General features: G+C 35.8%; 1 protein-coding gene across 2 annotated transcripts in view; it reads right to left on the reverse strand.

Moving 5' to 3' along the window:
• Positions 1 to 1,090: 1,090 nt before the first annotated feature.
• The window catches only part of CAPZA2 (capping actin protein of muscle Z-line subunit alpha 2), a 31,607-nt gene continuing 10,818 nt past the window's right edge, over positions 1,091 to 21,879 (reverse strand). Inside the window, exons 2-10 of one of the 2 annotated variants that reach the window (XM_085042694.1) lie at positions 18,145 to 18,208; positions 16,104 to 16,155; positions 15,390 to 15,453; positions 14,709 to 14,915; positions 13,456 to 13,535; positions 10,555 to 10,633; positions 6,984 to 7,055; positions 4,364 to 4,426; positions 1,091 to 3,426 (exon numbers count right to left, since the gene is read on the reverse strand). In XM_085042694.1, the coding sequence (XP_084898820.1) occupies positions 3,286 to 3,426; positions 4,364 to 4,426; positions 6,984 to 7,055; positions 10,555 to 10,633; positions 13,456 to 13,535; positions 14,709 to 14,915; positions 15,390 to 15,453; positions 16,104 to 16,155; positions 18,145 to 18,208 (822 nt within the window). In that variant the 3' untranslated portion in view covers positions 1,091 to 3,285. Of the gene's footprint in view, positions 3,427 to 4,363; positions 4,427 to 6,983; positions 7,056 to 10,554; positions 10,634 to 13,455; positions 13,536 to 14,708; positions 14,916 to 15,389; positions 15,454 to 16,103; positions 16,156 to 18,144; positions 18,269 to 21,879 lie in introns of those variants that run through there. The other variant, XM_085042687.1, reaches the window with a different exon arrangement.

Here is a 21,879-nt window from a genome sequence, read left to right on the forward strand (position 1 = left end):
AGTGAATCCACAGAATCAAACAGTTGATGAAACTTTTATACCTACAGTACATACAGTCTGGAAATGTGAAGGCCTGGTTCTGGCTGAAGCTCCAGACATCGTCAACACATAGGCAAGTTTCAAGCTGCCTGAAAGAAACCACTGCTATGGACTCAGGTCACCATTCAGAGCTGGAGGGCAGCTGGTGCACACCCAGAGCTCAGGTGCCAGTGCCGAGTCTCCAAAAGGAAGTGAACTCTAGAGCACCAAAACAGCCAAACTAGTTGGTGGGAAGTGGGGATGAGAGAGGGATTTCCAAACTGCACAAACTACATTCCTGCCTTAGATGCAGCTGAAGCAGTCTCCTAAAGAGAACACATAGGACATTCACCCTCACATAATGCTTTTAACCCTGGCCGAATGACCATTTACTATTAAACTGCAGTGTTCCGAGTGGAACCAGATGGCAGAATTGTTATCAGCATGGAGAGTGGTGAGCAGCAGTAGTGATGTAATCAAAATGACAATGATTTTAAAGTTTCATTCTACCCACAGTATGAATTTTAAGACAGACATACAAAAAGGGGCTGCTCAGGAGAACCTGAAAGCAGAATTGCTGCTCCTATTGCAGATGCTCACAAAGAACAGCCACTTGCAGAAGTTAAAAATTCCTTCATATAAAGGAGCACTAAGATGCATAATATGTAATACACTTCAAAAACACAAGCATTTTACAAGTCCATTTTACAAGCCATACTGTCTATTACATCAAGATTCAACAATACAAAGCTTGTCTTTATATTTAAAAATAGAATATAAACAAATAGTAATTCACATTAAGACAATTGCCACAGCAAAATTTCTCAGAGAAAGTGCTTTACCTACAGAAAATACCCAAAGACCTACCAAGCAAGCTCTAAAATTCTCCATTTTAAAAGTGGTAGGGATAGAAACAAAAAAAAAGTGCAAGTGACATCCAAAACTTTGCTAGAAATCAAGAACTCCAAAGTGCCATGTACCTCAGCTGACAGTCAGGTCAGCTTCATCTGGGGAGTCATTATCCCTAAGTATGATCCAGCACACCATTTTGAAAAAGTAACAGAATAGTTGATTTACTTACAAATGGCTTTATTGAAGCTATAACTTAATAAATTTGATGTTCAAGGTGTAAAGTCATCTTACAGACTAAAAATTAACACAACAAGAAAAAACATAAGTAATACAGATCTACTTATGTCATCCAACTGGTAGAATTGAACCTGAAGGAAGCAATTCTTTCAAGACAAGGAATTAAGACTATCACAGGATATACAGTAATAGAGTACTTCACAGTAAAATACCTCTTTATTAGGAATATATTTAAAACTAGCTTTTTATTTTAGGTAAGAAAAATAGCATTCTGACTTTTAGTCAGTGCTGATTCTGGTCATACGCAACATTCTAAACAGCTAGAAAAGTTATTTGCACTGTTGTTGCCCATTAATAATTCTCCTAACTGTCCATTCACTGACTTTTTTTACCATGTTCTTAAAAATGTTGGAAGAAATTCTTCAAATAAGGTTTGTATTTAGATCTTGGTTAAGACCGACAGACTGACTTGACAGTGACTCAGCATTTGTTATTAGCTCACATGCAGATTTTATGAGCTGATTTGAAAAGAACAACATGGTTCAGTAGCTGAACTATAAAGTCAATTGAGAGGGCAACTATCCAGGAAGACTGTGGTACAACAAATCCCACTCTTCTACTATACAGTTTAGTACTGTAAAGCAGCAGCAGTTTCAAGAACTTCTATACCTCTGTATAAGAGAGCACTGAAGAACAGAATATTGGGGTATTGCTATTCAAATCCAAACAGCAAACTACTTCATATGTACATTTTTATACTCAGTACAAGTCTAGGGTCTTTCTCTTGTGATGCTGTAACTAAACAGTTTAAGGTAATTAATTAGATCATGCTGTAAACAAAGACATAAAACCTTTGCGTAGTTTTACTGGTTTAGGAGTGTGTATGAACACGTGCATTCCAAAAAACTAAAAAAACTTTAATTTTTCACCATGAGCATATAAGTAGGTAGCATATTGTAAAATGAGTTTTTATCCAATTAAAAATGAAAGCTATGCATTTCATGGAAGTGTTATACAGCATTCGTAACGAAGTCTGTGTTTTAGATACCTGACATCCGTTTTCAAAATGAGATGTATCAGACAGGGAAAGTGTTCTCCAGACAAATGTATTAATTTTTATTCTTGGAATTCTTCTATCCTCTGTAGCCAATATGAAGCTAAAAGACACCTGTTTTAGGTAGACTTCCATACGCAGATTTTTTTAAATGCAAGTGAAAACAACTGATAATGATATTACAATCCCTAAATACACTAATTTGTGGCTGTTTTAAGCAGAATTTTAAAAATATTTAGAAACACCAAAAATAGGCTATATCAGGAAGCAATCTGATACTCAAATAAATAGAAAATTTGCGTTTTAATGTCACATTGAATTTTAGTACATTTCAATCCAGGAAAAAAATAAACAGACATAGTAATGAGTACAGGATTATATATATTACAATATGCCTTGTTATAATACATTTGTAGCTTTACGTTAAAAAAACCTTGAGGGCAGATGGAGTTTGAATTCATTTGAGTAATTGTCAGAAGAACAAAGCATTAAATGCATTTCTGGAGTAAGTACTTTTATTTAATTTCAAAAACTTAAAACAGCATTAGACCTTGGCCTTTTCTTTAAAAAAAATTAGCTACCATGGAGCTAGCTAAGTATGTCTTCCGACAGGTTTAAATGATACAGAAAATGCTTTTCCCAATTTTACATACAATGAAACGATAGATGATTTCAAAAACAGCACCTATGGCTAACTCCATGTTGACCTTGACCTAGAAATGCATGTTACTGATCTCCACAAGGAATCCAGCAAATTTTGCAAGTTGTCCATTTCACATGAAAGCAAGAGGAAGGGTAATCATATGCAAAAATATTTTTTCCAACTGTTCTTAATGTGTAATTGAAAACTAAAGGCATGGTCTCTTCATTATAAAAAAATAAAGGTACAACGGAAACTCTACAGGAAGATATTCAGCTATATTGAAGTTGCAACCCTCTGAAAGGAAGGAAAAAGAAAAAAAGTCAATTAGCTAAGCTCTGTGCTCTAACCAAACTACTTACAGTGATTTTCAATGGCAAAAGCCCATGCTGACTGGGTGATTTGACAGTTCCAAATATTTTTTTGTAATAATTTTTATTTGTATACAAGGACACTAAAATGATCCAGTCATGCAATGTTCACTTTAAGCATTCTGCATCTCTTTTCCAATCTTATAGCTAAGGATCTTGTTCCAGTCAATCTTGGTGCGGGTAACTGGCAATTGTCGACGTAAGGCCTTGAAAGTAGTGTCCGACATAGTCTGATAGTTCTCACTGATAGCAGTCTGTCAAACACAAAGCCATACAAAACAAAGACACATGAAGAACAGAGTTAGGATGCCACATAAACATTCAATGACTCAGTAGCCTGCTACCTCTTAAACTTTACAAAAAGTTAAGTAAGTTAATAAGGCTTAATAAAAACATGCTAAATTGAAAAAATATTTAATGGAGGAAAGCTGCTAGATATAGATTGAGACTATGTGGAGAAAAATTAGTGAGATGTATTAAACCTGGCCATAGCCAAGGTGTTTCAGCAAACCACAGTGTGGTTAATCAGCAGCATGAATAAAATGCTGATCAGAGTCAGGTCATGCATCATTAATTCCTGACAGCAAAGTCTTCCACTGTTTTTTGTGAGAGGATGCTAAAGTCAGTCCACAACATCGTGTGAACTTGAATATAATGCATACTATAGATACTTCAAAGATTTTTATTGAAAGAGTACTTCTTTCAAACTGACAGAACATGGTGTCTGAAATTAACCTCATGTTCAAGGCCTGAATGAACATGTATCCACTTCTGCAGATACCCTCCAGAACAGTTACACTTTTCTACCTTTGAAATGACTAATTGAAATAGGTAATGCCTATAGCCATATTTAGCAAAACTAAATAGAGTAGCCTTTAATAGAGTAGCCTTTGAACAGAATCTACACAAAAATTCCACTCGAGGAATGCACAAGTGCTTTAAGACAGCAGAACTGCTGATCCTTAATCATGCAAGGAACTTTTCTTCTTTCAAAAAATTACTTCTGTTGTAATGTTAAGTAGGTGAGCATAATCACCAGAAGGTATGGAAAGGCAAGACAGAGTTAACAACAGCAAGAAATCTATTTATATAGAAACACATTATCTTGCTAGTTATAGAATACTAGCTTTGGTTAAGTATATGGTAATGCTATAAATATGAGCAGGAACACAGTATTTGCTTCTAGCATACCTGATACTCATTTTCTGCAGCCTCTACAATTTTTATAAATTCCTTCGCTGTCTGGGCTTCATTCTAGGAGAAAAGCATTTGAATTAGGTCTGACATACAGCATAATTCTAAGACCAGTTGGATTATGTTTTTCCTATAGTTATGAGTGATGTCAGGTAAACTCAATGAGAACACTTGACCATTCAGTGGTTAAACCAAAACTGAACAAAACATTCACCCAAAAGGCATATAATCCCATTTTATTATTGTGTTAGAAAAATAAGATCAAACTGTAACAAGCATAAAGATTGCCATGAAGCTCATTAATATATTTTGATTAACAATTCTGTGTTATGATAAAAAGCCATAAGGAACAGATCAGCATTTGGAAATACAACAATGCCAATGCAAGCCTCTAAAAACACGCAAAGTATGGATAGAAACATTATCAATGCTACATTTCCAGCACAAATTCAAGAAAACTTCAAGAACATCAGGGAACCCAGAAGTTATAGTAGAACATAACCACAAAACCAAAACAGATTTGTTCATCTCTAAACATTCTGTATCAGGAGACTAAGCTGAGGAAAACACTGGACTTTATATACCTGGTATTCCAAAATCATTCCCAGATATATCTTGCAAAAATGAGGGTGCAAATTTCCTCATGACTGATAAGGATAATGTCAGAAAAGAAACTGTTTAAGGATGCAAGTGTGCATTTGTGTTAAAAATAAAATATAGCCCATCAGCCAATCTGGAGGCAAATTGCTGAAGTACTTAAAAGAAGTCTCCAGAAGGAAGTGAAGGTTCATGAATTTCCAAACTTCCAACTTAGCATTGGAGACATTCCTAAGAGTGCTTTTGCAGAAGCTGTTGAAAGTTAGGAGTGTTCTTGTCCCATGTAATCCCTCATTTTTGCAAAGAAATGGAGAAAACTGACAGCTTCAACTACAACTTGTTCGAAGTTTCAGTGAAACTGCCCCTAACAGCTGTGAAAGTGCTCCTGGACACTGCAAGAGACATGAAGGAGGCTGCAGAGACCAAGCAGACAGGTTTTGGCTGAGGAAATGCTTTCCAAGGCTCTGTTACTGAAAGGAAAAATTCAGAGGTATGAGGTCTTATTTGTCTCGGAGGAAAACAATGGATAAGAAAACCTTCAGCAAAATTATTCACAACTCTAGCAACAAGAGAACTCTTCAGTCATTTATTTCAGTTGTGCCTGTTAATGGTTTAAAATGTCTTCTCTCCAAACAACATAAAAGAGGAGTCATTGAGGCTCCTCTTAATCTACCACTTCTTCTGTGTGAAAAAAGAACTTGTACAGCCTCGTCGCTCTGTGAAGCTCAAAGCCAAGGTTAAAAACTGGTAACCAGCAGCAAACTTGCTTTTGTTTTAGCCAAGTTATGCAAAATATGTTTTCTACTCATCAGTCTTCTGCTGCTTTACTGAATTGCAAAACAGGATTAAGTTTCTTCCCAATAGAAAGTGAAGCAAAATCTATTGAAAGGAGAACTGCATCCAAATAATCTTCCCTGAAGCAACTCTTATTTGAATAAAAGACTAAATAGATCCCTTTGCTCCACGGGGTCAAAAGTAATTTTATATCTACAGCTCCAGAAGTGTTATCAGTTGGCACCACATTCCCCCATTTTTTATGGTGCTATTGCAACTGAAAAGCCAACAAGCCTCGCTTTATATTGACAAACAATGTTCTTTATTGATGAATTGAGCTATTGAGCTCAATTGGTCACTGCTAGTTGTTATCATTAAAATACTTCTACTGTTCACTTTTACAATTTCTCTTTGCCAATTTAATCTCACTGGTTTAAGTTTTATTAAAAAAACACTCCAACAGCAAATCTTGCTGTTTATAAACACAGTTATAGACACATTATTTCAGAAGTAGTAGCTGTTCATGGTGGAACATTATCAACCCTTAAAAGGTACATACGGTACTATTTCCAAACAATTTCTATTTCTATTGTTTGCTCCTCATTAGTATAATAATCCATTTGGTAAGAAGTTGAAAAAAAGATGCTTTAAATATAAAGTGTGTTATGATTCTCAAGTTGAAGCATCTCTGAAAGGGCTTTTTGTACAGAAGAGCAAGACACTGACAGCACCAGCTACAGACAGAGAAAATGAAGGGAGAATACCCACTACTGCTTCTCAGTTGGTAGCATTTGTTTACTGTTTTAGCATACTGGTCTTCCAGCAAGCAAAGCAGGCAATCTCCTAGAGATTGTACTACTAAAGTCAGTTATTGTAACTCAAACCTCCTTCATATTAAAAAAATAATTCTATAGGTCTCTCTGCAGACCAAAGTTTAAATACAACAGAAGTGCAGGAAGACTGATAACAAGGCAGTTAAAGCTTTAAAATCAAAGTTAATGTAGCTCGCATAAGCCCCATGCAAGCATAAATTAATATTTTTTTACCTTTCCTTTTAAACACTAACTACATATTAGGTAGAAACAGTAAATATTACATATACACTATTTTAAAATCGGAACATTAATTCCCATACATGTAGAAGAACAAGCTTCTCAAAACTTCTGAGCTTTTTTTAAGCTTGCTCCTATTTTTAAATTAAAAAGTCAATTCAATATACCCACTAAGGTGTTTAAAGGTCACTTACAGACACTGTTAGAGAATCTTGTATGTCTTTATGGCTCACCAGCTGAACATTACCGTCTTCATAATAGTGAACCTACAGAACATTAAACAAAGAACCTCATATTAGGTTTTACAGATCAACAACAAACAGGAAAATCAAAGTGTTATTTATCATAGTAAAAAACCTATACAAATCAACCAAACCCCATACAAAATGTTACAGAACAAAAGCAAACAGGAAAACCTAAATAATGTAGAATTTACTATTTCTGAGAAGGAATACCGAAGAGGCTACTCTGGAAACATTTTGGTGTTGACGTGCCTTAGCTAGTATTTCAAGAAAAAAAGTTTAAGTTCTGATTAACATCATGAAACAACACCTTATTTATGTGACCTTACTAGAAACTCTTGAAATGAACAGACTAGACTATTCTAAATGGTGAAGATATATTTAAAATTAGAATCGTTTTGGGAAGGTTTCAGGATACTGTGAAGTTTTTCTGCTTTCCCAACCTGTTTTCTAGGGACAGTGCAAATTAAGCATCCCTTTCTAGCTCTGCCTGGGTTTGATATTTTCCTCTGTTAGATATGGCTCACAACAAAAGCTGGTACTATCTAGAAAAAGTAGTTCCCAACATTAGATAGTAAAGCAGAATGAAATTATTTATTCTTGAAATGCTGTATCTACAGAACAGCTTCCTTGATTATTTTGCAGGAGACCACTAAAACTCTACCCAAGCTAACTTTAGTACTTTTAAATTCACTTGGGACAGATACGAAAACATTTAGTTCCTAATACAACTGTTGGAAAATTTAAAAATCAGGAAGCATATGTAAAACTACGTGTGATCATTAACAGTAATTGATATAGAAGCTATGCAGGTCATTGACATTTAAATAAGCATCTTTGAAGATTTTTTTACAATTTTTATGAAGTCAAGATAGTCAATATAGCTGATGTTATGAGACAATGAAACATTTGTGTCTCAGCCTATTAGACAACATAACATCATAATTTTGAAGTTAATGCACAATAGAAAAATTTCATCTGCATTATGATCATGTGTGGAAAAGACTCTCAGCTTTATAAATAACAACAGAAAAACCATGACACACAGTAAGACAACTATAATACCACACAAAGGAAAGGGTTCCTATACGAGTAAAACATTATTTCCTATGATTCATCTTACATGATTATTTTGCTTATTGTCAAATACTAGTTTTGCAACAAAAGGTATCAACCTAACCACAAAATAAGTTTCTTTTCAAATCAAACATTGCTGGGTAAAACTTCTGCCAGTCTTTTTCAATCCATTTCCTAAAAGATGAGAAGTGCTTACTCAGTGAACAATTCTAAGAACTCCCAGTGAAGCAGCAGAACCCAAAGAAATGTAAGTGCTCCCCCTTGTCCATCATGATTCACTGCAGAGAGCCCAAACCTCCCCTGTGCTCTGAGGCCAACACCAGCACAAACATCTTTTGTGTCACTGAGTCACATTCTTAGCAAACACAGAGACCTAAAAACTCAACAGAGATGGAGAGTGAAGTCTAATTCCGGGATGTATTATATCTTAAACAGAATATGAGAAGTAACTGTTCTGTACTATACCTCACTGCTGACATCCTTCTAGAATGCTAGGTCTGGGTTCAGAAGACTACAAGAAGGAGATGTTTATGAACAGAACCTCTTGGAAAGGTTAACTAAGGAGGGATGAGAATAACAAATTATCTAAGAGATAAAATTAGTAACCAGTACACTTATCAGTCGTTTTTTTTCCAGGCACAGTTGAAGCACGTTAAATACTGCAGGGACTTAGTTTTAGTAAAAAGTTCTGCTGTTGCTTTTCCCCTTACAAAGAATTAAAGAAAATTAAACAAAAGAGATTATGACAATTGAGAATCTCCTTTACTTTAATTTATTAATAGAATTTAAAAAACAAGGAAGAAATTGTGCAACTGATGTTGACAGTACTGAAGACACCTGAAGATAACAGGGGATGCTGCAATTTCCCCCAACTTATTAATAAAAGGTCTTATCAGAAATAGGACAATAGTGTATTGCTGTGAAAGATTTTGCAAACAACACTGAAATTTCAGTACTCTAAAATTTTATTAATGCTGTAGAAACTTAATTTTCTAGAGAAGGATTTTGCTCCCTAAAAAAAAATAAAAAGCCCTTTTTTGTTTGTTACTTTTGAGAGGTAAAGAGGGAGCACTCCCACACGCACTGAAGAAATTGTATACAATTTCTAAAAATTTGAAACTGAGTTCAAAATTCCTTGGTCAAACAAGTAGTTTCTATACAAGCAAAAAATTAGAAATTTTCACCACTCTAGAACACAGACTATTATGAATAGAAATGATGACTTGATTAATTATGTGATATGGTAATAAAAGACAAAATCATTTGGTGCCCAAATTGAAAAGCTGATTAGAACCTGTATAAATTCCTCATTCAGACTATTTTTCAGGCTGCTGCACTAACATTTCCAAGAATTAGGTGGACACCTGTTTCCTTGTTCTGGAAAACCTCTTAAGACTTTTAACCAAAAATGCATGCTGTGGAGAAAATGCCTGCTTTGTTGCAAGTTGGATTTAAGTGACGAAGTCTCGACAAGCCTAGAAGTTACTTAAGGTGCTGCTTACCATTACTGTTGTGATCTGATAATAATGGCTGTTGACATTTTGACTATCACTCCAAATGTAACAGAATTGTCACCAGCATAGGAAAGCAGATTCAGGGTTCCCTTGCTTGGGGGAATCTCAACACAGCTACCACATCCTAAAATAACATCCTAGCCTCAGGCTAGAAAAAGCAATCCTTTGCATCTTCCTTCTGCAGTCATCACTGGGCAGTAAGGACAAGCAAAACTCATGGGGGCACAAAAAGAGCAAGAAAACAAAATGTGACTTTGTCTTGTAAAAACAACAACAAAAAAGTACTACACTGAAAGTCAGACTGCACTGTTTCTAGTCCCTGATCCCAGAACTGTTTCAATAAACTGCTGCAATGTATGTGTACACATTCCAGGGAACCAATCCAGGAAGTCAAGCCTCCCTGCCTACCACATGACAGTCAGACTTCCTTCGGTCTCAACACTTCTGCCTGCTTGGAATTCCCATTTTCTGAATGCCCTAAAGCCAACAGGAAAGACAAATTCTGAATGAAGAAGACACATTCAAAAATTTCTGATGATGGAACTGCTGAAACTAAACGTTTCCACCTTTCTGAACAATAGGATAATATGGAAAACAAACCAATTAAAAAAATTCTACTTCAGAAAGTGCCTACCCTCAGGAAAGGCTTGTCTCACCATGAATTCAACAAAGAGGAAACTAAGGAGGCATAGGCCTAACCGAGGTGAATACACTTTCCCAAGTCCTTTGAAGCATTACATTAAACGCATGTTTTATGTTTGTAAGGATTAGATAAATATGCAATTATGTCACTAACACTTAACTGAATGGGCATTGCTGCTTTGCTTATTGGGTCTCCGTTTTCCTTTAACACATTTGATACACTGGCCTGAGCCTCCCTCAATAATGGCTGGAGACTTTTCTGCTCAGGACACAGTGTGAGATAAGCATACCTGAATTTTCAAGATGCCAGCCACTTGAGTGGTTGAAGGGGTGATTGTAAACTTCCATTCTGACCTCCAACGGCCATTCCTTTAAAAAAACAATAAAACAGATTAGATGTCAAAATTAGATGTCACCCAATTATATCACTGGTTATGAAAAAAGTCCCAACATACAACTCATAGTCAAAGGAAATCAGAGAATGAAATTTGTAGTGCCAACTTTCAAATGCAGAAAATCTTCCTCTAAAGATTCAGCCTGACAATCAGTCAAGAACAGAAAGTTTCACAGAACATTTAACCTCAGCTTTCAATGTGGACCAAGGAGATTTATTATTAAGGAACTTTTAACAGTAGGACTTAACTTCTGAAAATACCTAAAGCCTCCAATATTCTTTCTCTCTTGTAGTATTAGTTAGGCACAGACAGTCAATATTTTGTTTCTGGGACCTGGATGATTTGCTAGATCAGGCAAAGTCACACTTCACCTCAGGCTATCAAAAACTTGAATGGAAAGAACATCAAAGTAGCAAGACTTTCTGCTGTGCTTAAGTGTAACTAGGCCTTTCAGCTCTTCCAGCATTTCCCTTCCAGGACAACTATTTCCTTCCAGTTTCTTTCCACAAATTCAGAATCTTTGCCAAAATGCTTACAGGGTGTTTCAAACACCTGGAAAACAGTAGGAGAGAGTGTAGTTTCACTTGATTTCTTTCCTGTAAACTAGATCTTTTCTATTTTAGCTATGAGGTTAGTGCATTAGAAAGTTAGTACTATAGAGCTGTATTAAAATGCACTGCAGCTGTCCTTGATTTGTCCTGTGTTTGCACTTAAAGAAGGAAAGAAAGTTAATACTATGAATTCCAATCCTGCTAATGTTAGGTATAGATTCCAGTGCATTCAACAAGGGGAGAGAAAGAGACAAAACATTAACTGCTACTAATGAATCTATATAGTGGCACATCTTAGATAGTAACCATAACTATAAAGCCATTGGTTATTATTTCAGACAATATCCAAATTATCAAAGAAAATACAGACTAGGACAATTCAGAAGCTTGTTGGCATTGCTAAGAAAACTGAAAGGGTTGGCCAACTCAGTGACACTAATACTACTAGTAGCCTTACAGATGGACCCACTGATTATGAGAAAGCTTATGCGCTGGATTACACCTTAGGTACAATTCCAGTTTTTGAATGCCTGGGATTCAATGGCTAGCTAACAGATTTGTTTGCTTCTCAGCCACTCTGTGGTCCCCTGAAGTTAAGATACCACAGTGTTTCCACTCTGGAATACCTTTTTTTGTCCTTAAGTTGCTATTAAAAAATAATCAGAAGGATTTTTCTGTAGGAAATGCTCTAAGGTATAAACATCATCATCATTACTTTATTTGCCTCAGCTGACTTAGAATGTTTTATAAGAGATTTACATTCCTTTTCTTTCTTTAATAAGACATTTATTCTACTATGTTGATAGTATTTTAAATAATCACAAAGTATTTTTCTTTGGCATATATTGGTTTTCTATCACCCAACAAACTTACTCTCAGTTGGCTCATAGTAGGCTGACAGACTTCCAAATGCCTAAAAAGCTGGAACACCTTGAGAATAAATATTGGCTGTGGCTTGGGCTAGATATCCAGCCATACAGCTGGGTAAGTGAGGAGTCTGGTTAACTTGGAATCCATTCCTCCACCTCCAAATCTCCGAAACCAATATGCATTTATTACAACTTGCTAAGAATGAGAATTAGAGTCTGACTACCCCTGAAAAACTCTTAAAAACATGGTCAATATTTACCCATAGATATTCAACCATAACTTTAATAACTTCTAAGAAAGATTCTTCTCTGTCTATAAACAGTTGCTATATATCTGTTCCTCTTTTTTAAAGACTACAGAATTATTTGGAATATCAAAATTCATTCATACTTCCAAACTAAAAAGAAAATCAGTATTATTTCAAGTTACTTTTAATATTGATATAAAACATGCAGACTTAACTTAGACTTACTTAGGCAAGTTTAAGTCAATAGGAAAAAATATTTGTTAGCTATACAAATTCAATAAAAATCAGTGCACTGGGCAAATAATAGAACTGATACATACACATGCTGAAATTACTATGAGTATGTAATATCCACCTTCAGAATCAAAACCCAAAGATTTCTGTACTTCCATTCATTACCTGTGGGATTACTAATGCAAATTGCAAGCAGATGCAAAATAGCAAACCAAATAATAATGAAATACCTTTCTTCTGACAACTGCATATATAAGCTATCTTTAGGATTATAACCTCCTTAACCCATTCTTGATACTGTGGAATTTTATGTCAACTCTGGCCAGTTTCCTGTATGGAGCTATCCAAAGTCTACTCCAGACTGTGGGAAACATCATTCAACCAAGTAAAAAGAAAAAAGAAAGCTGCAGTTTGTAAGGGTTTATTTCATTTAAAGTCACCTTTATCTGCCTTACCCCAAAATTAATCACTCAAGTTCCACTGTAAAGTAATTTTTGGTCACCTTCTTTCTCTGAGAAATTCAAAGTAGAAGGAGCCATTTTTATTCTGTCAGTCACAAAGCAAAACAAGCCAAAGGAACTGTATTAGGGAATATAGCCATGAGTATTGGTGTCAGCGTGATAAACAGGAAAATTAACCACGTATGTCATATGTGTATGGAATTTTGCAAAGTTCTGCAAAGAGAAATACAGGCACACAGTCTGCCATTTTACTTACCACAAAGGAAGGGAATTCTATAGTTTTTGCAGAAAAACTTGGAGTGGGGTGGAAGGAGGAAAAAGGTCTCATACAAGATGTGCATCCACCTTCTTCTCTGAACTAAGGATTATCAGTGGAATGGCACTAACTCAGTTTGCTGCATTTTACTGTCTGTGGATCCATACAGAAACTTACCAAAAATTTTTTGCTTGAAACTGATGGCTCTCTATGCATGCGATAATGGTTTGCTGTCCATCAATTGTTTTACCATACACCTTAATTAGGAAAAAGAAAGGAAAGAAGCAAAAAAAAGAACAAAGTTTCAGTAGATTTTGCTCAAACTGCTTAGATATCTGGTTCTACTATTGTTATATAAACTTTCATTTTATAACCATTCTGGTTATACATAATTTTCTGTACATGAAACATTGAAGTACCTATTACAATGCACAAAAATCTAAGATTAAAAAACCTGAAGGTAAATCATGTTACCTAAATTTTATATGCTGCGAACTCATTTTTCTGGCACTACAGGATTTTTAAGCCTAAAACAGTGACTGCTGAGACAATATATGTATTACCAGCTGGGTTTCAAACACCAGTTATTTTACCAACTATATTATGATTTAAACCTGTACAGAATAGTAAAAAGGTGACTAAGAGGGTGGGTTTGGTGCTCTGTTCTGCTTTATCCCCCAAAATAAAATACTACTAAAAATTATCTCAGTGAAAATCCAATCTGATTTCCTTTACAGGAATTAGAACTCATCTGACTGCCTGGGAATCCGATTCAACTTGTTAACTCGGCAAATGAATTACTTTTTTTCTGCTCGTTAATTTTTCTGTCATGTCAACATAAAGCATAGAACAGCTATCAATAGATCACTTTTCTGAGATTTAAATAGTCATAGGGCTTGTAACAGCAAGCAAATGCTATTTTAGTCCAGACTAGGAGGTTTTATTTTAAGAAGCTATCAGAACCACCAATTCTGGTGGTAAGAACACAGCACTTGGATATATAGGAGATATGATGGTGCAAACCAGTTTGCTTTACTAAGCTTTGCTAAGACAGTTTTTTCAGTAAACCAAGCCAAGGCAGACATTTCTATCTTAGGGAATTTCTTCCCCCTCTAAGCAACCAGCCAGATAGCCAGGATCAGCAGGATCAACCTGCACTAGTCCACAAAACGGCTAATTATTTAAGAAATTTAAATAAAAATGCTTAAATACAGAGGTAAATCTTCACTATGACCCGCAGTAACCACTCACTAATAATCCAATAGCTGAAACATTAAATTTCTGAAGCTTTCCATCATTCTCTGCATGAATCCCTGACAGGAATAAATTCTTTACAGTAAAACTGCCTATCTTTCTGGTTTACTAATAGCTCCCTTTTAAAACTGGTATCTATCTATAGTGGTACAGTGGTTATGTAATGTAGCACTTACTGTGCAGACACCATTTGGATAGTGTTCCTTCACATATGCTTTCATTGCTGTTTCAACTGAATTTCTCCAGGATTCTATGGCATTTTCAACTTCATGGGGTCTAGGATCAGTAGCCTCCTTTCTTAAGTGATCAAATTTAAAAGAAATCTTGTTCTTGGGATCCAGAAATTTTCCATTTCCCAAATCACCATGTTCTGTTATCAAAACCTGTATTATAAAATTTAAGTTAAAAATTTATATTTATATATATTTATATTAAATAAAATTTATTAAATTATAAAATTAGTCACATTTGCTATTCAATAAAAATAAAAAACATGCCATGCCAAATCTAATTAAATCCTGCATTTGATGGAGCTTAATCACATCCAAAGATGTACATTTTAAACAAAATATGCATATAGCAAGAGAGGAGAAGGCAAATATGACACACTGCTTCAGAAAAAAAAAGTCCTGACTCTTACCCTCTTACTGCAACCAACAATGCAAGACAGAAATTCATGTCTTCTACTACTAAGTGATTAACTTATGGGACTGCTACTGCTGCTACTGATGGGGCACAATCTCCATGTTTTGGTAGGGAAGATGCATTTCTTTTCATTTTCTTGCCAAGAACTGTTCCAATACCAGAACGTCTTTAACAGTTTAAGGAAGATTACAAGGATTTAATTGTATTCATACCTGTTCATCATAACCGTCAATTTTTACAGGAGTAAACTGGTCCAAGTTGTACTGTGCAAATGCACTGCAAGAGAAAAAAAAACATCAAAAGCCTGCATCAAGCACAGTATTTTTCCTTAGCAGCAGTAAGAGATCTAAGTAATAGCTAATAATCTGGGCAATGATGTACTAAAAAATTATATCAGTGCTTTATCTAGCAAGCCAAAATTCTTGGAATCACTGTGGTTCACTCAGTGCTCGTATTACAGATTCCAACCATTACACAAAAATTTACATTCAAAAGTAATCTGATATAGACAAACACATAAGGTTTACAGTAACCCATAGAAACTGGAGGAACAGATAAAATTTTAAAATCCACAAGGATCCAACCTAAGCCAGACATCTCCACTCTTACATATGAAACTAATTTTGGCATAGAAGTACAGTAGGCATAATGTTCTGATATGAGTAAGGTCTAAGGAAGCAGTATCTTACAGATGTTCAAGTAACATCTACCATGAAATAGAACATAAGGTTGCTCTAATCATTAGGATACAAGACAGATCTCTCCTCTGCCAGGAATTTAATCTGGATCAAAGATGCCCAGTACACACAATACGGTTTTACTTGCCAAGCACACATCTTTTAAATGAACTGCTTAGTGATTATGCAAGTCCTACTGAAAAAACATCTTGCTTTTATGCAACCAAGTATGTGACATCTGGTACTTACTGGGCTGCTCCTTCCCTGAGAAGATTGTCATTATTAAGCAGCAACCGAACATCTGAAAGGAGGTATTTACAACATAAAAGTACAGTTAACTCAGAAACTTGTTTCAGTCACATAACAAATGTCAACAGACCGTACAAAAGAAAAAAACCAAACCACTCCATACCCACAGAGACTACTAGGTAGGAAATTTATTGCTTCGTATTTTATAATTTTGACTGAACTAAATGAAAATAATAGTATAGAAATGGATCTCTTCCAAGACAACCTGGTAAACAGATACAAGGTGTATTCTACAGGCTCCAGAAATCTGTCAATCTTTCAAGTTTTCAGAGAAGCTCTGAATGAGAACAGTACAGAATTCTACCAAGTTTCCTTTAAAATGCATATTACCAGCTCCCTCACACCATATTATTGTTACCCTATTCTGATGACACTGACATGTATTGAACTTACTGTTTTTAAGCCTTACCACTTTTTGTCTCATTCCTTAATAACCCTTACTAGGCAGAGGTATTATACATCACAATGGCATTTCTTCTACCATGATACAAGAAACATATGAATATAGAATAAAGTCAGTACTCTCCTTCATATTTACTATGCAGCAAATTTGTTATTTATATACTTAACTTTTATACTTTACTTTTCTAGGCACTGTTTTAATAACAATTTAATTCACTACTCATTAACTAACCAGTCATTAGTTCTCCCTATAACATATTAAACCTCTTCTAAAGATTCCCAAGTATCATTCCAAGTATCACTCAAGTGAAAAGAAAAAAACCTGTGGAAGATATTGAAAGTATATTTTTCTTTAAAAAACAAACAAACCCTCCCGAAAAATAAACCACCACCCCCCCAAACCAAAACACAAAATATCCCAAAGGAAAAAAAAAACACCCCACAAATTCAAAACACCCCACACAAACCCATCCAAACAAACCCACATTTTACAGAATTGGAATCAAAAGTTTTTTCCCTCTTTTTTAGAAGGCAGTCTGCATCTCACTGAACAGTGGTCAGCCATTTGTGATCAAACGTTCATTATATGTTTCAAACATATTGTACTCTGTTACTGAGCAGGTAGTTGCATCTATGAATTAACATAACAATAAAGTTTATAAGCTGTACTACTCTAAGAAATTTTAATAATCTTCAGAAAGCTGAGTTAGTAAGCTGCTCACTTCAAAAATGAAGTACTAATTAATTTTAAATAATCTGCTGGCCACACTTTAACTCAAGAACAAGGTACTGGTAAAAGCATTGCATTCTTTAATAAACTTAAGATCACTCCAGTCTGACACTGACTACAGGTTTCATATACTAAATTTACTTCTTGACTTAAATAGCTTCAGAAACATTTCTAAGCCACAGCTATAAAGCATGCCTTTTTATATATGTATGACCAAATATCTTGATGCCAGACAAACACAGCAATTAAAAAAAAACCCCAAAACATGTTAAGTAAAGTTCAGACAACAATAGTTGAGAGAAGCTTATTTTAAGTTTCCTTCCAGTTTACCAATACACCCTGTAAAATGGAGTGTGATTCCAGAATTTAAATGTTAGAAATATCTGGAGTAGATTAATATTCTTTCCATAACTGGCATTAGGCTATAGTCTTTTGTATATTCCAGATTAAGTATTTGTAATTATATTCCTTCTTAAAAAAAAACCAAAAGACCATTTTAATTTCAGCTAGTTTAATTTCTGTTGAAAAACATAATTGTCTATCAAAGACTGAAAAAAGAGTACATGTGTCTTCTAAACAGAAACCCTTGCAATTGTTAATTCATGATTCATTAAAAACAGAGACAAAGCTCATTCTCACATCACAAAGAAAAGTAGTACATTCCTCGTTTTGAATTTAAACTTCAAGCTGTCTTGTGACTGCAAAGCGTATCATGCCAAGCTACAAAATCAGCCCTTATAGCAAGGGAGCTGCTACAATATAAGCTACATGAAATTCAGGAGAATAATCAGCAATGCAATTTTGGATATAGATGCCTTAAATGAAAGGACAGAGCAGACAGATACTCACCATTGAACACCTCATTGAATTCCCCAGGAGGAGCATGAATTATGAATTTTGCTGCTATACGCACCTTAAATACAAAAACAATAATGTGGTTGTATATATTTGCATTCATTCCTATTCAAAGCAGTCATGCACTAAGTAGTTTTAATAGCCAGACATTAAATTGTACAACTCCCACTGTTTCACGTATTTGTTCATCTTATTTAACTACTTGGTCTTCATTAGAAACACAGAATATAAAGTTCCACTTCTTCAAACAGAATAGAGATTATATGTGATGGAAGCAGATGGAGAAATTGAGTTGTTCATGTTTTCTATTACTGGCAAACAGGAAAAGATTAATGTAACAAATAAAATCAATAATATATTCCTAATCTATTTCAAGTTTCAGTCCATGGATGTCTGGGAACCAATATACAATCCAAGAGAGCCAAAAACCATGATGAAGATACATTTGATCTTCAAAGCTTCTCTTCTAATTTTACTACACATCATATGGTTCTATACTTTCCAACAGGTCCACAGGTAGACAGTAACTGACAGATTAAGTAAGCTTAAAAACACTGCATAGATGCTAAAGCACGTAATTTCACCTGCATCTACCTCAGATCTCTTAGAACCACAGTATGGGCAGACAAAACTTAAAAAACCCTTGAGATCTTAATTAATGTGGCCTTCAGCCACAACTTCTTGCAGAGAAAACCCAGCATAAATCAGTATTTCCCCTAAAAGTAAGCACACCTGCCCTGGTTCTCTCTCCTTCTGCTTGCACGAGCCCTTGTATAACAGCACAGTGAGCAAAAGCAGGAAGGTTATTGCTCTTTTTTTCAGACCAGGTCCCTGAGTTGCTTCACTGCACAGCAACAGACACATGTGCTTGCAAAAAGATCACAAAAATACTTAAAAAAAGTGACACAACTTTAAAACCTCTCAACTATTACCCTGCAGAATATCACTCAACAGGCATGCTTTCATTCATTCTTCTTTCCTCTTTACACTGTTAAAGGCACCCATTATAAAAGCTAACTAAATAAATACCGGTTCCCTAAATTAACAGGCAAAAGTTCCTATCCTTTACAGTTATCCAAGTTCAGCAGACACTTAAAGCTCTCTTGCATCCTCAGTATAATGTTGCTATTCAAATACAGGATACTACTTGAACCACAGTTTCCCTTTCTAACACCTTCCATCATATTTCTGTGGAATCTGGGAGCACTGTTTGAAATTAAGGTGAGAAGCATGCACACACTCCATTAACAAATATCTAAAAAAAGATTCTTTACATGTACACATTACTTTGTATTTGAATCTACAAAGGAATTGTCTGAGCATGCTAGAGATCTTGAAATGACAAGAGATACTTCTTTACAACTGAGGGTAACAATACAGCCAGTGTTCAGGCCCCTGCTTCTTGACAGGGCCCAAATTTCAGACAGCCGTCTCCAGGAAAGGTGGTTCACGTTAAAGTGTCCTGGGAGAGTGCTTAGCTGCATCCTTAGCAGTGGTCAATCCTTATGAGATCCCACGTGACCAGCCCAGGCAGCTTTCACTGACACCACACGACCATTCAGAGACAGATAATGGAAATGGAAAAGTTGTCAGCTCCCAACTTTCTAACCTGAATGCTGCATTTTGGATTGCAGACAGCCTTTGTCTGCTGCCTCAAATACCTACCATCAGATCTCTTCTTCCCGTGTTAACATGAATTTGCATTATACTGAGATAAATGCCACAGTTCATTCTTCTCAAAAGAGACACAGAGAGGCAAAAGCACCTTCTTCTATGGCTACTTATTAAAGCAACTGGGATTGTCTCCTTTGAATCAAAAGAACATAAACTCATCTCCATTACCAACATTATCCGAACCACCAATCTGTATACTCCTCTCTCTCCTGCTGAAGTCAGGGCACCGTACTCAGCTCAGTGCTCAAGCCAAAGTAATATAAAGAATGTGAAATAAAGTCAACCTATGGTATTATTAAAGCACTCATGAAGGAGAAGGCAGGACAGGCTCCAAGGTTCTATCACCAGCACATTTTATCAAATAATCAATTATGTTGGTTTTGCCTGGGGCAGAACTAATTTTCTTAACAGTGGCTGGTAGGCGACTGTGTTTTGGATTTGTGCTGAACACAGTGATGGTAACAGAGATGTTTTTGTTGTTGCTGAGCAGGGCTTGCACAGAGCCAAGGCCTTTTCTGCTTTTAATACTGACACACTGCCAAGGAAGTTGGGGGTGCATGGCTGGTTGGTAGGAGATGCAGCCAGGAAAAGTGACCCAAACTGACCAAGGGATATTCCAAACCATATCAAGTCATGCTCAGTATATAAAGTGTGAGGAATAAGGAGGAAGGGAGTGATAGTGTTTGACATTTTGGAGTGATGGCATCTGACTTCCCAAGTCACCATTACATGTGATGGGGCTCTGCTCTCCTGGAAATGCCTGAACACCTGCCTGCCCATGGGAAGCAGTGACTTAATTCTCTCTTTTGCTTTGCTTGCATGCACAGCTTTTGCTTCCCTTATTAAACTGTCTTTATCTCAATCCACAAGTTTTCCCACTTTTATCCTTCTGATTCTCTTCCCGATCCTACTGGTAGGGCATTGACTGAATGGCTGTGTGGGGCTTGGTGGATGTCTGGGGTTTAACTGTAACACCAATTAACCAATTAACAGGGTCAGGGATCAGGCCAGAAGGGCAAGTATTTAGTTGGATGATTTCAGCATGACTATCACCAGGCTGATTCCCAGCTCAGGATGAAGGAACACCATTTTCCTTGGTTCCTTGACTTCAGGTGAACAGGACTGTTTACCCCTACCAAGGCCAGATTAGCTTTGGGCAAGCAGAGAAACAAGACTTAAGAACATTTGGAGTTGTGAAATAACACGTTCATCAGTTTTGGCCTGGCAGCAGCCATAAAAGCAAAATTAAGCAAAACATGGGTGCTCAAACTGCACTCTGAATGACCACATCTTTAAAACTGGTGGCATCTGTAAGGGGAGATATTGGGTCTATACTAAAACTGGACAACAACCTCATTTTCAGCTGCTTTGGTAATGTAAATCTGGTTTTGCTTGTTTTTTTCACTATCAGTAAAAACTATTCTTATCAGTCAGATCAGCTACACTAGAAGTAATATTCGTTCAAAAGCATTTAAAAATAACAGATGCCCTCAGGACAGACCAATCTAGACATTACTTTTTACAAACACTTTACAAGTAAATTCAATTTCTCACTGACAGATTTTTCAGTGTGAAAATTCATCATAGATGACACTTTTTATGGAACAGATAAACACAATTCGCAATGAATATCTCATCAAGTATAAAATATATTCATGCTTACAAAAGCAAGAAACTTAATGTTTTCAGAAGCTGAGAGTGTGTCAGCGAAGACACTCTCTGCATTTTGCTAACATGCCTTAGTGAAGCCAATTTAAAAGTAATCCACTTTCCTTCAGCAGTTAAACTGAATTGACTTTTCTGTGATGAGTATCTCATAAAGCCATTATTTCCCCAACTCATACATGCAGAAAGCCCCTATAAAAGAATAAAATCCAGTAGTCTCACTTAACGCATTAGAACTGAAAAGCACTTACAGATTTATTGCCACCGAATTTTTCCAGAAATAAATGCTCTAAAGGAGGCTTCTGTTTTCCAAACCCAGACTGATACTAAAGGATAAGTGAATGCACTTCCATGAGCCTCTACGATATGACAATCTCCCCCTTTTGGCAG

The sequence above is a fragment of the Lichenostomus cassidix genome, chromosome 1Aa (assembly GCF_008360975.1).
Source record: "Lichenostomus cassidix isolate B80296 chromosome 1Aa, HeHo_3.0, whole genome shotgun sequence".
NCBI lineage: Eukaryota > Metazoa > Chordata > Aves > Passeriformes > Meliphagidae > Lichenostomus > Lichenostomus cassidix.